The following is a 14,803-nucleotide window of genomic DNA, read 5'->3' on the forward strand; positions in this document are numbered from 1 at the left end:
ATTTAGAATTGAAAAATTTCGTTGAGATTTATTTCTTTGAAATTTTAATGACACCTAATGAACCAAAAAAATAATACGTCTTCATGATTTTAAAAAAATGCTGAAATTTTAATATGATTCCTAATGAAAATTATTATTAATTATAACATTATTAATTATAACATAACACTTTTTTTTCAAAAATGAGGAACCTTTAATATGACAAATCATTTTAAAGAAAATAACCTAAAACTGAATACATGACATTACTTCTTCAGATTGAACTTTTAATATGACCTCTAATAAAAACGAGCATTATTTTCAAGAAAATAATTTAGATTAGAAAAAACAAAAATACAAAACATTTAATATGACTCCTAATGAAAACTAACATCATTCACGATTAAAACGTCACCATTAAAAGACGCAGAAGCGAGTCAAAACCTCTCTCTTCTCTCCACATACCTCACAACCACCAAAGAGCCGGTGAACAAAGGCACCAGCCGACTCCACACAACTCAGACATCACAAAAACACACCACAATGGAACGGGCCTATGCCATTCAGCGCTGCCAGCTCTTGTTTTGGTAGAGTTACGATGGCCTAAAAGGAAAAAAAAACAAAAAAAAAAGCGAGTGAGCGTGGGGGAAGGACAGAGAGGGGAAAGAAACGGGAAGAATAAAGCGGCCTGAGCGAGCGGAGGGAGAGATGAAGCGATTGTGTGGCAGAATGAGTTATTTTGCTTCACTTGCTGTCTCAGCGGGAGGGCCGAGGGGAGGAACGCAGGGGGAAAGTGGTTTTTGGGGGTGGTAGGTCGGTCCTGACGTTCGCTGGGTCAGGTAGTGGCTTACGGGACTTCAGGACGGCTCTGGCTTTGCTCAAACGCCTCTGCGAGCACAGCGACGAAAAGTAAAGAGGATGCAAACTGAAGTTATTCTCGGACAAGGCGGTCATGTTTTATTCTCATGCCGTGAACTGTGTTTGCGCTTAAAATATAATCACGTGACACCGCAACTTGCTAACAAACATGATTAAAAAAATAAAATATAAAAAAAATCAGAAAAAGAAATCCATCGTTTTGGGAGACGGCAATAAACGGCACGCTGCTACGGATGTGTCTGACTAGGAAAATAAGGCTATGAAACATTAACGTGTGTGTAAAAACGTACCTGCTTCATGAATATATGCTTTCACAAGCAGATTTATTCAGAGGCAGAGATGAATAATTTGTTCAGCAATTTTTACATTACAAATACATTTCCCCAAAGTCAAGCAGGGTCATGTCAGCTGAAACTGAAGTCGGAATATATATATATATATATATATATATATATATATATATATATATATATATATATATATATATATATATATATATATATAAAACAAATTATATTCCGACTTCAGTTTCAGTTATATATTTTATAAATATATACTTATATATATTTATATTATTATTTTATTATATTTATATATTTATATATATATATATATATATATATATATATATATATATATATATTTTTTTTTTTTTTCTTAAATATATGCATGCATGTGTGTGTATTTACAATAAATATGTACAGTACACACAAATATGTTATGTTAAACAAAAACCTGCAATTAATTGCAATTTGACAATACTAATATATATATATATGTTGTTATGCACATTTTCCTTATAAAGTTTAATTACTTTCATGCATTCATACATAATCACAAATAATTACCATTATTCTCATATTTTTTAATTAAAAATTTATTTACTAAAACAAATCATAATTGTAGTTTTTTTGTTAGAAAGCAGTACAACAAAGCTTACTCTGATGAATGCAAAAAAAAATAAAAAATTCTACAAAAAAAAAAAACAAAACAACTATGTTAACCCAACAACATTATGAACCAGAAATAATCAAACAGCTTGAATAAAAAGTAAAAATAGTCAAAAATATTTTTTTTGACCACAAACCTTGTTTTGAATGTGAATGAAAACAAGACATTGTTTACATTTTTGTTCGAACCTTTATTGACACCAAATATGTATTAGCAAACCAAGCTAATAAACAACAGGAAGCCGTGACGCTGGCAGCCAAATCAGGTTATCCTTGTTGGCGTCGCATTCTGGTTTTATCCGAAGACAGCAACAGGTGCTTGTCAGATGTTTGTGACACTGAACACAACGCTCTTGTGCGCCTCTCCATGTTGTGTAGTTACTAAACGTTGCTCCCTCTTAATCTCGTTCACTAATCATGAGAGTAAGTGTGTCAGTGCAGGTGTGACCGTAACCTAGTGCTGGCGTCGAGCGCCTCTCCTGCCCTTGAACGTCACGGGGGGTGGACGGCGCAGGAGGAAGGGGAATACGCTAGAAATCTAGGTGCTTGTTGCCCGTGGCTGTGCTGCCACATCCTGCTGCCAGATCGGTTTTACTCACTCGACTCACCGTCTCTGACAGGTCTGGAGGCAAATGCAGTCTCTGAAAGAGAGAAAGAGAAAGGGGGAGGATGTTAGAGGAAGGCTGAAAGAATAATGTGGAGGGCATGTGATAAAGCTACAAATGCAAAACAGCTGGTACACCGGTATAGAGATGGCATTAGACGGTAATACCGTGGTATTTTGGCGTAAGACATAATACTGGAGTACGATGTTCAGGCAGCTAAGAAGAGTCTCTTATATGCTTATCATCTGCGGCATTTATTTGATCAAAAATGCAGTAACAAGAGACAATGCGTGACATATTTATGCTATTTTAAAATAGACATGTTCAGGATCACACGATCCTTCGGAAGTCATTCTATTATGTTGATAAGAAACATCTCTTAATCGATGTTAAAAACAATTGTCGCTTGATATTTTTCTGGAAACTCAGCTTCTTTGTTTTGTTGATGAAAAGAAGTCCAAAAGAGAAGTTTTTTTAATGGCAACAGATACAGCTAACAGTCGGCATGTTCCTAAACCAACAATGCACTTATCTATTAAACACAAAAACATAAAGCACGATAATATGGAAATATGTGATTTATGTGTACTTAATGCTGCATATATATATATATATATATATATATATATATATATATATATATATATATATATATATATATGTTATTTTTTATAATTAATTTTTATATAATTAACAAGTCTAGTGTATATATATATATATATATATATATATATATATATATATATATATATATATACACACACACACACACACACACACATATATAATTACAGCAACACTTTAGAATAGGCAACTATTGACTACAATTTTTTCCCTTAATTAATTTTTAATTAGCTGCTTATTAATAGTTAGTAAGGTAGTTAAGTTTAGGAGTTGGGTAGGATTAGGGATGTAGAAGAAGGCATTAATATGTAAAATAACATGTTACCAAAATGTAAAAAACTAACAAAAACGAAATGGAAAAAATGAACATTGAAAAAAATTAATGAATAAAACAACACTGTTCTAATTGGGTAGTTTGGATTTTGGAACAAAACTATAATTGTTAGTGTCATTAAGTATTATAGTTTCATACTGCATTAATTCAACATTTACACAAAAAAGGCATTTGTAAATTGCTGAATACAACAAACCGAACCCTTAATATCTGCAAAACCTCAGCCAGTTTAAATCAAAGAAGTGCTCGCGCACGCTTTTAGCCACAGATGCCCGTTTCATCTTCTTCTTCTCCGCACTGAAGACCTGCAGACGCAAGACAGGCGAGAAAACATCCTAGCCGTGTTTGCAGACAGACGAAACGGAGTGTGTGAACACAAATCGCGTTAGACGCTTGGCCATGCACCTTAAATGGTCCGAGATGTGTAACTGTTAGCGCGCCGCTAAAAACCCTTGAGGGAGGCTTGAGCTTTTTGGCGAAAGGTTTGTGTGTAAAGTTACGGCTTCGAGGAGAGTCATTAGAATCAAGCGTTTTATTACGGTAACTTGGCCCCACATGGGCCCTAATCTCTAACAAGGCAATGAGCTATGCCAAAAGCTTGTGCTAAAGAGGCTAATGAGGGAGCTCAGCGCAAGGTGTGTACACACACGCCGTGTCGAGAGTAGTCGAGTGTGTGATTAAATACACTTCTGTACGTCGAGTCAGTCGCCACAAGCTGAACATACCTGCAACTGCAGCCTTGATTCAGGTGACCTTTTTCCACAGCTTGATGTTTATCTGACAGCAAACAATGGGCTTCTAAAGCTCCCATTGTGTGCTGAACAGCAGGTAAGTCATGTTCCTAAAAGAGTAGGCCGGAGGAAGCTCAGGACAATCCGTAATTTCCCTGAGCCTCTTCCGCACGCCTTTAAGAGCTTCAGATCCTTTTCCCTCAAAACCCTTCAGGCTACCATGAAGCCCAACCTGGAGACACCCAGGATCAAAATGATAAGCTTATCAGGAGGAATCCTGAAGAACATGAGAAGGGATCTACAGATCAGAAAATGACGGAACTCATCCCAAAAAATTATCATTTTGTCATTATTTATTCACTCAAAACTTTTTTTTGGACCTCAAAAGATGCGGTCGCTGTATATGGGTTTGAAACAATATGAAGGTAAGAATGACTTTATTTATATTTCTGGTTGAATCATTTCTTTAAACGATGACCATGATTCTTTCAAAAGTGCCAATCAATCAGAATGGTTATTTCAAATATAATATAATATAATATAATATAATATAATATAATATAATATAATATAATATAATATAATATAATAATTCTATGTTTCATTGTAAAACTTAATATTTTATTATTATTATAGTTATATAATATACAAAAATGTATGACTCTGCATTAATATACTATATTATGACATTATGGTAATATTAATAGTAAGTAAGATTTATATTTATAATAAAATGTATTACTTTGCAGCTTCACAACATTCACTTTAAGTTACCCAAGTGTTATTAAAAAGAAAACCTACAACTATGAATTGTCTCTAATATTAAATTAAAATTAAATGAAATAATGCAATATAATACATTTTTAGAATATATTAAACATTATAAGACTTTAAAGGCAGCTAAATTATTTATTATTTGATTGCCTGACAGAAAAAAACGGGTTGAAATTAGTACTTGGCTAAGCATATAAGCTTTTAAAGGTCTGTAAGCAACATCCCTTCATCTTGAAGTCACTCAAGTGTAAATTAAGAAAATGAAAACATACCGCTTTGTCTTGTCTCCTCAAAGCCTCGAATTGTTGCATGAAATTTGCAATATCATCATCATCATTCATTCACATGCTACTTTCAGCCTCAAGGCAGTCCAGCCCAATCTGTACTAGATAGTGTGACTAAGAAGACCTGAATGTGACACATGCTTAATCACACAATGTCCTGCAGTGAGACGAGACGCAGGTATGGGCTCCCATAATGCATTTGGTTAACATCTTAATCTCTGCATCATTTACATTACAAAATGGAATTGCAAAATTAATAAAGACACTTTTTTCCAAGTATTGCAGCTGTCTGCCACAAGTTGGATAAACAGAAAAGCTTGCCTCAAACTCACTGGTTTGAGTCAATGCTGTAGTTTTTTTGATGTTCAGACGGACAAAACCAGAACAGCTTCTTTGCACTTATAAAGAAATTAACATAGCATAATAGAAAAGACAGCAAACTGAGTCCACAGAAACCTTTAGGATCATTAAAGGCATGAGTGGATTATTAAGAGGCAATCGTTGCCATGAAGTGTTCAATGCAAACAGCAACAACAATTTCTGCCAGCAAGTCACTTGAACAAAATCAGTTTAAAACACTTGAAGTGATTTACAAGAGGCTCTCGAGAGGGACATTAAGAGTGGCTTTCCTTAAGAGGGTTACAAATAACACTCTGCACAAAACCTCGCGCTGATAATAGCTTCAAAGCCCTCCAGCTACTCCTTGTTGGTCGCACCGGCGCTTGTGAAGAATCACTACAAATCTCACAGAAGGCCGCGTTTCACGACACAGGATGTGCTTTGGGATCAGAAGAGTTTGGATTGAAGTATCGGACTTTATGTAGAGTGAATGCAGTTTAATTAGGCAAGATAAAAACTTAAAAGCAGCCCGGTTTATCTGAAAAAGCATAAACCAAAACTTAACCCGATATATTAACTGAATGGATTCACATGGCAGCCGAGGCACTGAGACTCTTTCAGAACACTACACAATGATAATAATAAATGAATCAAAAACAAAGAAAAGCAAAGCAAAAGAAAGACAGGTTTTAACCAATGTGGTGGAAAATGAACCAGATCGCTTAACAAATCTGAACATCGTTAAATGAATGCGCTCCTGGTATTTTTAAACGGAGACGGCTGGGAATAATAACCGACTTTTGTTTCCCAGCGCCAACCTTCAGCTTGCGGTTTTTCTTTAGAGGCATGTCTTCATTTCACACCAAGCTTTGCATTTAATAACCAAACTGTTAAATGAAGCATAGAAGCGCAAACCAAAGTTTAAACTTGTTCAAAATCCCATGCAATAACACTGTCCATGTCTAGAAACATTTTAGTTTGACAGACAAGCACAAATTTTCCAGAGCAATACTCCTTAAACCGCTGATGCTGATAAACTTCTATGTTTAAGAGCAACATGAGAAGATACTGAAGACCAGCTTAGTGTAACTAGAAACAATTATTACACGTTATTTTCCTCTTTCCCCCCCAATCACAATGACCAGTGTAACATAATTCTACGTAGACCACCACCCCACGGCTTGGAACTTCCTTAATCTCTTGAAAGCTTAGCATTGTGTACCTTTACCTGTAATCAATGGATTAATAGCATTATAACTCAAGGAAGAGCCATTACCTGATGCTTGAAGCAATATCGACTCTCAAAATAGTCAACAATCAATCATTTCAGTCTTCACAACTACGAAATGTATGGAAAAAGCGGAAATAGGGAACGGATGGATTTCACCTGCTAAAGTTTTGTACATTTAAATGGTAAATGTAACCATGAAATAATGTCCTCGTCAAATGTGAAAATCCTCTGAGAACTGAAGTGTGGTATTTTGTTCAATTCTCAAGAAAGAGCAAATATGATTAAGTCTATAAACGTCTAAAATATCATTTGTGACCCTGGTGCACAAAACCACTCATAAGTACAATATTTGTAGCAATAGCCAAAAATACATTGTATGGGTCAAAATTATAGATTTATATAACGTTTTTTTTTAGGCTATTAAGTAAAGTTTCATAGAGATATTTAGTACATTTCCTACAGTAAATATATTAACTTATATATTAAACTTAATTTTCAATTAGTAATATATTTTTCTCAGCATTTAGAGTTTTTTGCGCACCCATATTTTTAAATAGTTGCATCAACTTAATGTTTATTTATTCAGCTTTCAGATTGGGTACAAATCCAAATCCAGAAAAAGAAAAAAAGCCTTTTTGTGATCCAGGGTCACTTATATAACATAATAATAATAGCGTAATATAATAAAAGGCATAACTACATGTGTATATCCCCACACACATACACTTTCAAGTCTTCCAACTGTGCATGGCAGGTTTTTTAATTAACCATGTTTAAACAAGTAGCATGACTTGGTGCACTTAAATACAGCTCTGTTTCACAATATGCAATTTGGGGGGACGGCTACATAATATCAGAACCATCGGACATGAAATAATGTGAAGTAATAACTTCTGGCGTCAGCCCTATAATTATCACAATTTTCTTTTTCATTTGCTTCTTTCTGCACGTTATTCAAAATCCGATCCAAGTGACAAGCACCCGAGGACACGCGAAAGTAACCAAGAGAGGGTTTTTTTGTGTACCGAAATCAGTATCGCTCTCATTGCATCCCACCCTCTGGTCAGCTGTGTCCACTGTGCTGAGAGTCTTTAGGCAGCTGACTGCAGAGGTCAGGAGTCCGGGGGGAGTTTTCACTCCTCTCTGCTCGTTCGGATTTGGAGAGGTGCCATGCGAATGGACCCTGAGTGCTGTCGGATGGGTGTTGGGTGTATGTTAGGGGCTTACTGCGCTCGCGGGCTGGCTGGCCCGAATATGAATGCAGAGGCGGGTGCCCTCAAGCTACTCTGGGGTGCAAAAGGCACAGAGGACAAACACGTGTAAGTGCTGCTTTCATATGCGATTGGCTGAGCTGAGAAATGAAGGCAGTATATGATATGACAGCGTAGCACAAGAAACACCACCTCTGCCTCTCAAAACGCCTGTTTTAACCCTTGTGTGGAGAGTTACGTAAACATTTTACATACGAGTGGCAGTAATATGCGTGTTAGCACTCAAGAAGGGCTGAGCCACTGCGCTACATCAGTCTGAATGTATACTTTTCCTTCTGAAAATGGAATGTTTGGTGAATAAAAAAAGTTTGCATTGAATTACTTTCACTGAAAATCGTTCAAGAGTTTGGGGTCGGGATGATTCAATGTTTTGAAAGAAGTCTGTTATGCTCACCAAAAACCGCATTGATTTGATCTCAAAATACAGTAAAATATCATTGCAATATAAAATGCTTTTTATTGCACAATGGCGAAGCTAAATCTTCAGCATCATTACTCTAGTCTTCAGTATAATTATTTTTAACATGCTGATTAGTTACTTTTAAAAAATATTTTTATTTAGTATCAGTACAAAAAAAGTCAATTTTTATGGAAATGTCAAATAGACAAGAAAAGGTGAAAAAAAAGCAAAAAATTACACTTTTTTTTCAGTATTCTGTGATGAACAGTCAGTTCAAAAGGTTAAAAAAAACGTTTATTTTAAAAAGGAACCAAGACTTTATAAACGTGTTTATTGTCACGTTTAATTTAATTCATATTTTCTTGACAAAAATGTTAATTTCGTAAAAAAATCCACAAAGTACCGATTAAAGGCTAAACACAAAAAAACGCAGGTTAAGGTAACTAAATTAATTTTAATTCAGTATATAACAATTGTATATTTTTGGGTCGACTTTAGGCTAAATTACATTTAGGACTTTTACAGCCTGCAAAGAACAGAAGCAGAAACGGGTCAAAGTACAATTAAGTGGCACACTTGAGTTTCGAATTTAAATCATCATTTATCATAAACTACCACATTAACTCCATAGTCTTGATGATCAACAAACATCAAATCTGACAACTCTGACTGTTCAAAATAAAAACTGGTCTTGAAGGGCCACAGAAATCAGTCTGGAAAAAAAGTTAAAAGTCTGAAATCAGTGTTAAAGTCTAGTAATGCAATACAGCCCCTAAGCCCGTCAACGTATTGTTTCGAGAGCGACACGAAAGGACCCTTTGCTGACCTCTTTGACCTTTCTTGCTCATTACAGACTGGAGGCGCTTGGAAACGATCAGTTATAAAGTCCCCAAAAGCGACTGCAAACAAATACAATGCGAAGCCCTTCCAGTCGCTCCTCCACTCGTCCAACAAAACCCAGCCAAGCTGCCCTCCTCCCCACCTCCCCCCAAACCAGAAGTGGGGTTCAAACACAGTTTAAACGCATTACGTGCAGCACAGGCGAGGTCGGCCACGGGTTACTGTGCCGTTCCCTCTGTGGACCTGACCAGTCGGTCCTCCGGCTCTCACTCCGGGCTACTCGTGCGCTAGCGCTTTTCCCCTCAACGCCTAGCAGAACACAAAACAAGAAGCTCCGTCTGATGCAGGACCCGATCCTTCAGCCCAATAAGAGCAACCCACGAGCTTAAGGGAAGTGTGCGTGAGAGTGTGTGCATTTGTGTGTGTGACAGCGAGCTAAAGGCTTCTGCTGTAAGCCATCGCTGCTCTTTATGCGTGTGCAGCACCGTGAGGAAGGAGCTAATGAGCCAGCAGGTATTTTCAGCAATCAAGACGACATGGGAGGAGAAACGCTAGCGAGAGACGGAAAAGGAGAAGGTGGGGAGAGAGAGGAAAAGGATAATGGCAGATAAAGACGGGGTTTTGTATGGACGACTTGCCTTTCGCAAGGCTGCAGATCAAACCGAGACAAAAGGAGAACCGGGTGTATGAGAGGAACTTGGAGACAGAGAGAGGGAGAAAGAGAGTCTAAGTGTGTGTTTAAGTGCTTCTCAGAGTGTTAATGAATTGGGGTGTAATCCATCACAGGTTGTAACTCTTCACAAGAAAGAGTCCCTTGAACTAAAGGACGGCACTTGTGAGGACAAAGGCAGGCATAGTGTAGACTTCATACTGCAGCGCTGAAAAGGTGTTGCCGTTAGTAACCCCATCCCGTTGAACCATAACCTGCACTTTAACAGTCACAAGTCTGCCCTCAAACAACAGCAGAGAGCTGACTAGAATGACAACTGCAGGCCGAAATGGTCTTTGTGTACACAAACGTGCGTGCAAATATATATATATATATATATATATATATATATATATATATATATATATATAACTTTTTAGCAAACTTTGCCTTAATACTTTAATTTACCAAGAAGATGGTTTTCAAAAAAATACATTTTTCCGAAAATCACCTGTCGAGCTCCCGAATCTACGGATTGAGTCAAATTGGACTGGTATGTATAAAATATTGCGCTCGGTATCGCAAATGAATCACCTGCAAACCTGAACGTAATATTGCGTAGTTTGTCAGTGATCTACGTGCATTAGCTGGCGCTCCATCTAAAAAAACAGGTGATGGAGATTTACCGCTAATATATTGTGCGATATATTGCCCAGACCCTATAAGCCACCTTCAAATTGTAATACCTCCGTCATACCCATGTCATTAAACAAAAACCACAAATACCAACACACACACACACACACACACACACACACACACACACACACACACACACACCTAAACAAACACACACACACTTGCATTTGTAGTTTACGGGGACTCTCCATTGGCGTAATGGTTTTAAAACTGTATAAACCGTATTTTCTATCACCCTACACCTAAACCTACCCCTTACATGAAACTACTGCTATTTTTTGTTTTTTAATGTTTTTAAGCTTTTAAAAAAAAATAATACAGAGACACAGGAAGTGTTCTCATAAACCATGTTTATGTTGCATTATGCCATTATGCACATTTGTGTCCTCATGAACTACAAATGCCAGTACACACACACACACACACACACACACACACACACACACACACACACACACACACACAGAGTCTCTTCGGTTTTTCCTTTTTTTGCAGCATTCTATGTTTTAAGGCTTCTAAAAGAAAGCGTATAAGAACAGCATTTAATGTCAAAGTCAGTTTTGTTCAATTAAACGTTTCCTCCCCGAATAAAATGACTTTATTTATTTACAAGGAACCTTACTATCTATCCATCCATCCATCCATCCATCCATCCATCCATCCATCCATGACAAGTTGTAATTCTACAATAGATAGAGTCAGTAGCTGCATGTGCATGAGGCTCATGTTGACAATGTAGATTTGTAATTGCGAGAGATTTGAAGGTCACTGAAGGACACGGAGGGGAGAGACAACAACACTCCAGCGACTCTTCTCCTGTCACAACAGGTTTAGCCAGGCAGACATTATACCAGAGAAACAGCAGCGCCTTACCTCTGCTACTCTACATACACACCATTCACATCTGCTGGAAGAAAAAGCCTGCTCCACAAGGACAAATTTAAATCTCACCCTGGAAGCTTGCAGGATGTTGAAATGCAAATTGAAATACTATTTTACCAAAACACCCTTTAAACAAGAAGAGTTGACAGAAGTAATATTGAAATATAGTTTAACTATTACGCTCCGTGTGAATTTGTCACTATGTGCGCCGGTGATGTTTTAAGATGCTCAAAAAATGTCCGTCCGCTCATCCTTTAACTAGAACTTGCAAGTAACTGCAAATACTTCATACCAGCTCAACCGGCCCTTTTATTGGAGAATTCAGTTTGGCTTTGCGAGAAGAGAAAAAAAGCGCAACGATGCTCGAGTGCAGTCCTGTTACAATAACCGCCTCAAAATTACATCAGCTTCTGAGAGGACTGGTAACCGACCGGCCACTTTTTCAGACCGCAAACTTTCGCTGATACGAAGAAGAAGAAGCAGCAGGGAAAGGAAGAGAGAGAGAGAGAGCGAGAACGAGAGAAAGAGCGCGGGTGCTTGGCTACAGTTTGTGCTGTGCAATTGAATTTCACACAATATGAGGCAGCAAATGACATGTAAATCATGAACAGCGTCCGGCTTGCTTCTCCACGACAGAGTTAAATACCGGAGGTGTTAGAGAAATCATACGGCCGCTCCGGAGGGCCAGGCAAGAGAACAGCAGGGGTGCAGAGGGCTCCGAGACACTGAAAGGTCTTCCTCGAGCTCCACTGAACAGCCAATCTGGCGCACACACACACACACACACACACACAAACGATTGCTTCAGACTCTGGGCCACCACAATGAGGACGAGGCCTGTAATTGTGTTTGTCCACCTGGGTATAAAATAAGCATTCTGGCGATGTGATGCTGGCTTGCTGTGCTGCTGAGTCCTGCGCGGAGGGGAGCAGCCATGAGTGGATACACTTCATTACCCCCTAGATTCTCCCTCCAATTACCCCTAAATAAATACACACAGCCTACTGGCAACAACAATGACATATAGCCCGAAAGGAGAATGAAAGGACGGCGTATCCAACGCAATTCGTATGCATATATGAGCGATGCTGGATAATGAGCAGGGACAAAGACAGACACGCCCACACAGAAATAATATCAGACCCCAAGGATCTACATATTTTAAAAATAAAGAGGGTCGGTGTAAAGAGTCCGCTGAGAAAATGCAAAAGATACTATAGATCTATTGATACGGTGCATTGGGCAATATACCGAGGCCTTCATGTACTGATGGGTCATTTTTAATTGCACCGAAGGAAATTTAAATTAAATGTACGCTTGCGGCAGAACAGGTGGACATGCAGCTAAACAAGAAGATAGACACACAGGCAGGCGGCCATAAAAATGGAATTCACTGTATAACACGGAATGCCATGGAATTTTCAAAGTTTGAATGAATACAATAAAAGTAGGCAAATGTACTTAAATCAAACGGAAATAGAACCAGCGTCTGTAAATATTAACACCATAAAAAGACTATTTATAAATGAATTTGGCATGTTCTGCTCGTCTCTGTGTGAATGAATGGCACAGAACACATAAATACGCAAACAACATCTCCAGAACTACTTGAGAAACTTAAAGACCCTTAAAGAAACTACCTTCATGTCATATTCCCATGCAAACTAAACACAGCTCCTCAAAATAAAAGTTTGGCTAACTTATATTAATATTGTAATAGGAGGTACATCCTACAACTATTACTAAAATTATTGTTCAAATTTTATCTAAGGAATGATCGCACAGATTTTCTTTTGTTTTATTTGTAAAAGGGAACCACTTTTTAGCAAAAAAAAAAAAAGTTAAAGAAAAATATATATACAAAAAAGAAACCATTTAATTGTCATTTGTCAAATTGGGTTATACAGATAAGCAATATGTCTTTTAAAATATTTAATTTAATTAAAAATAATCACTCACATTAATCATAAAACCTTGCACTTTTGTAAAATAATGAAAGCAAACGGGGATGCGCTTTCTGCCGTCTCTGTCTTTGTGAACAAAACCCTAAATCTCTGCATATACTTTGCTTACAGATGTTACATTTATCTACAGAGAGTGAAATGCCTACTATTAAATCAACCAGTTTAGATTTAATTATTATTTTTATTAAATCAACCAGTGTCGCCAACTTCCTCTCTTAAGCGAGCACTAGTTCGTCAATAAATTATGATGATTAAAATATTTATTTTATGGTTTTTTTTTTTTGTTAAAGTTTTAATAAATTGCTGCTAACTTGTATAAGTTTCATGATTCAGGCATGCTCAATTCATTTTAGTTATTCAAACCAGATATGAAATTTCAAACAGAATTTGAAAAAAAAAAAAAAGAGTTTGGACTAATAGATTTCTAGAAAGAAATATGCATGGAGAGCTGTTGGGCAGAAGGGCGTTTATCTATTAGTCATCTAAATCATAATCATCGTAAGGACGGAGCACATGAGCAGTCCGTGCACCTGCCAAAAGGCTGTTCCCACATCACCAGTTTTTAAGTCCTGCTCAGCAAGAGACCAATCACACTCACGGGAGCATGAATGAACACGGCCATTCACAAAGCAGGAGGCGTGAGCTCGCTCGTGGCCAAGCTAATGATTTTGATGAGATGAGTTGAAAACGCATCCTGTGCAGTTGAGTGACACTGACAGATGTGAACTGACACCAAAAATGAAACGGGCTCATCAAAATTCCTGTACGGTTGGGAACTAATTGGAAACCATCAGGTATTACACGAGCGGTGGGGGTTTTAACGTGCATCCAGTGCATTGTCAGCATTCTGCCATGCTAGAAGAAACACCTTTCAAAAGAATCCCTGCACACCTGTACTCAAGCACCACCTTGGCTCTGGGCATGCAGTTAGCGTTTGTCATGCCATTCGATCTGTCGTTCCCACGGAGGAGGGAGGGAGAGAGACGCATATTTTCACCAGATTACAAATGGGCTTTCGTCTCAGGGAACAAAGTGAAACTGGGTTCTTGACAAACAAAACGGGACACCTTAGTCAAGAATGGCAGCTATGAACTGTGTCCTGATGCCCAGGACAGCATTGCGTGGAAACATTCACAAGATCAGTGCATGCAATTAGTGGCGTTACTGCATGCATAGATGACTTTATGTTAAGTGTAAAAGTCATTAAATAAAATAAAGCATATATATATATATATATTTATATATATAATATATATATATATATATATATATATATATATATATATATATATATATAATTTATATATATATATATATATATATATATATATATATATATATATATATATATATATATTTATATATATA

General features: G+C 37.3%; 1 protein-coding gene across 2 annotated transcripts in view; it reads right to left on the reverse strand.

The window, feature by feature from the left end:
- Positions 1-1,907: 1,907 nt before the first annotated feature.
- Positions 1,908-14,803, reverse strand: part of elp4 (elongator acetyltransferase complex subunit 4) — a 55,518-nt gene continuing 42,622 nt past the window's right edge. For both annotated transcript variants that reach the window (XM_043243121.1, XM_043243122.1), the window contains one exon: positions 1,908-2,449. In XM_043243121.1, the coding sequence (XP_043099056.1) occupies positions 2,339-2,449 (111 nt within the window). In that variant the 3' untranslated portion in view covers positions 1,908-2,338. The remainder of the gene's footprint in view (positions 2,450-14,803) is intronic.

Source organism: Puntigrus tetrazona, chromosome 7, assembly GCF_018831695.1.
Source record: "Puntigrus tetrazona isolate hp1 chromosome 7, ASM1883169v1, whole genome shotgun sequence".
Taxonomy (NCBI): Eukaryota; Metazoa; Chordata; class Actinopteri; order Cypriniformes; family Cyprinidae; genus Puntigrus; species Puntigrus tetrazona.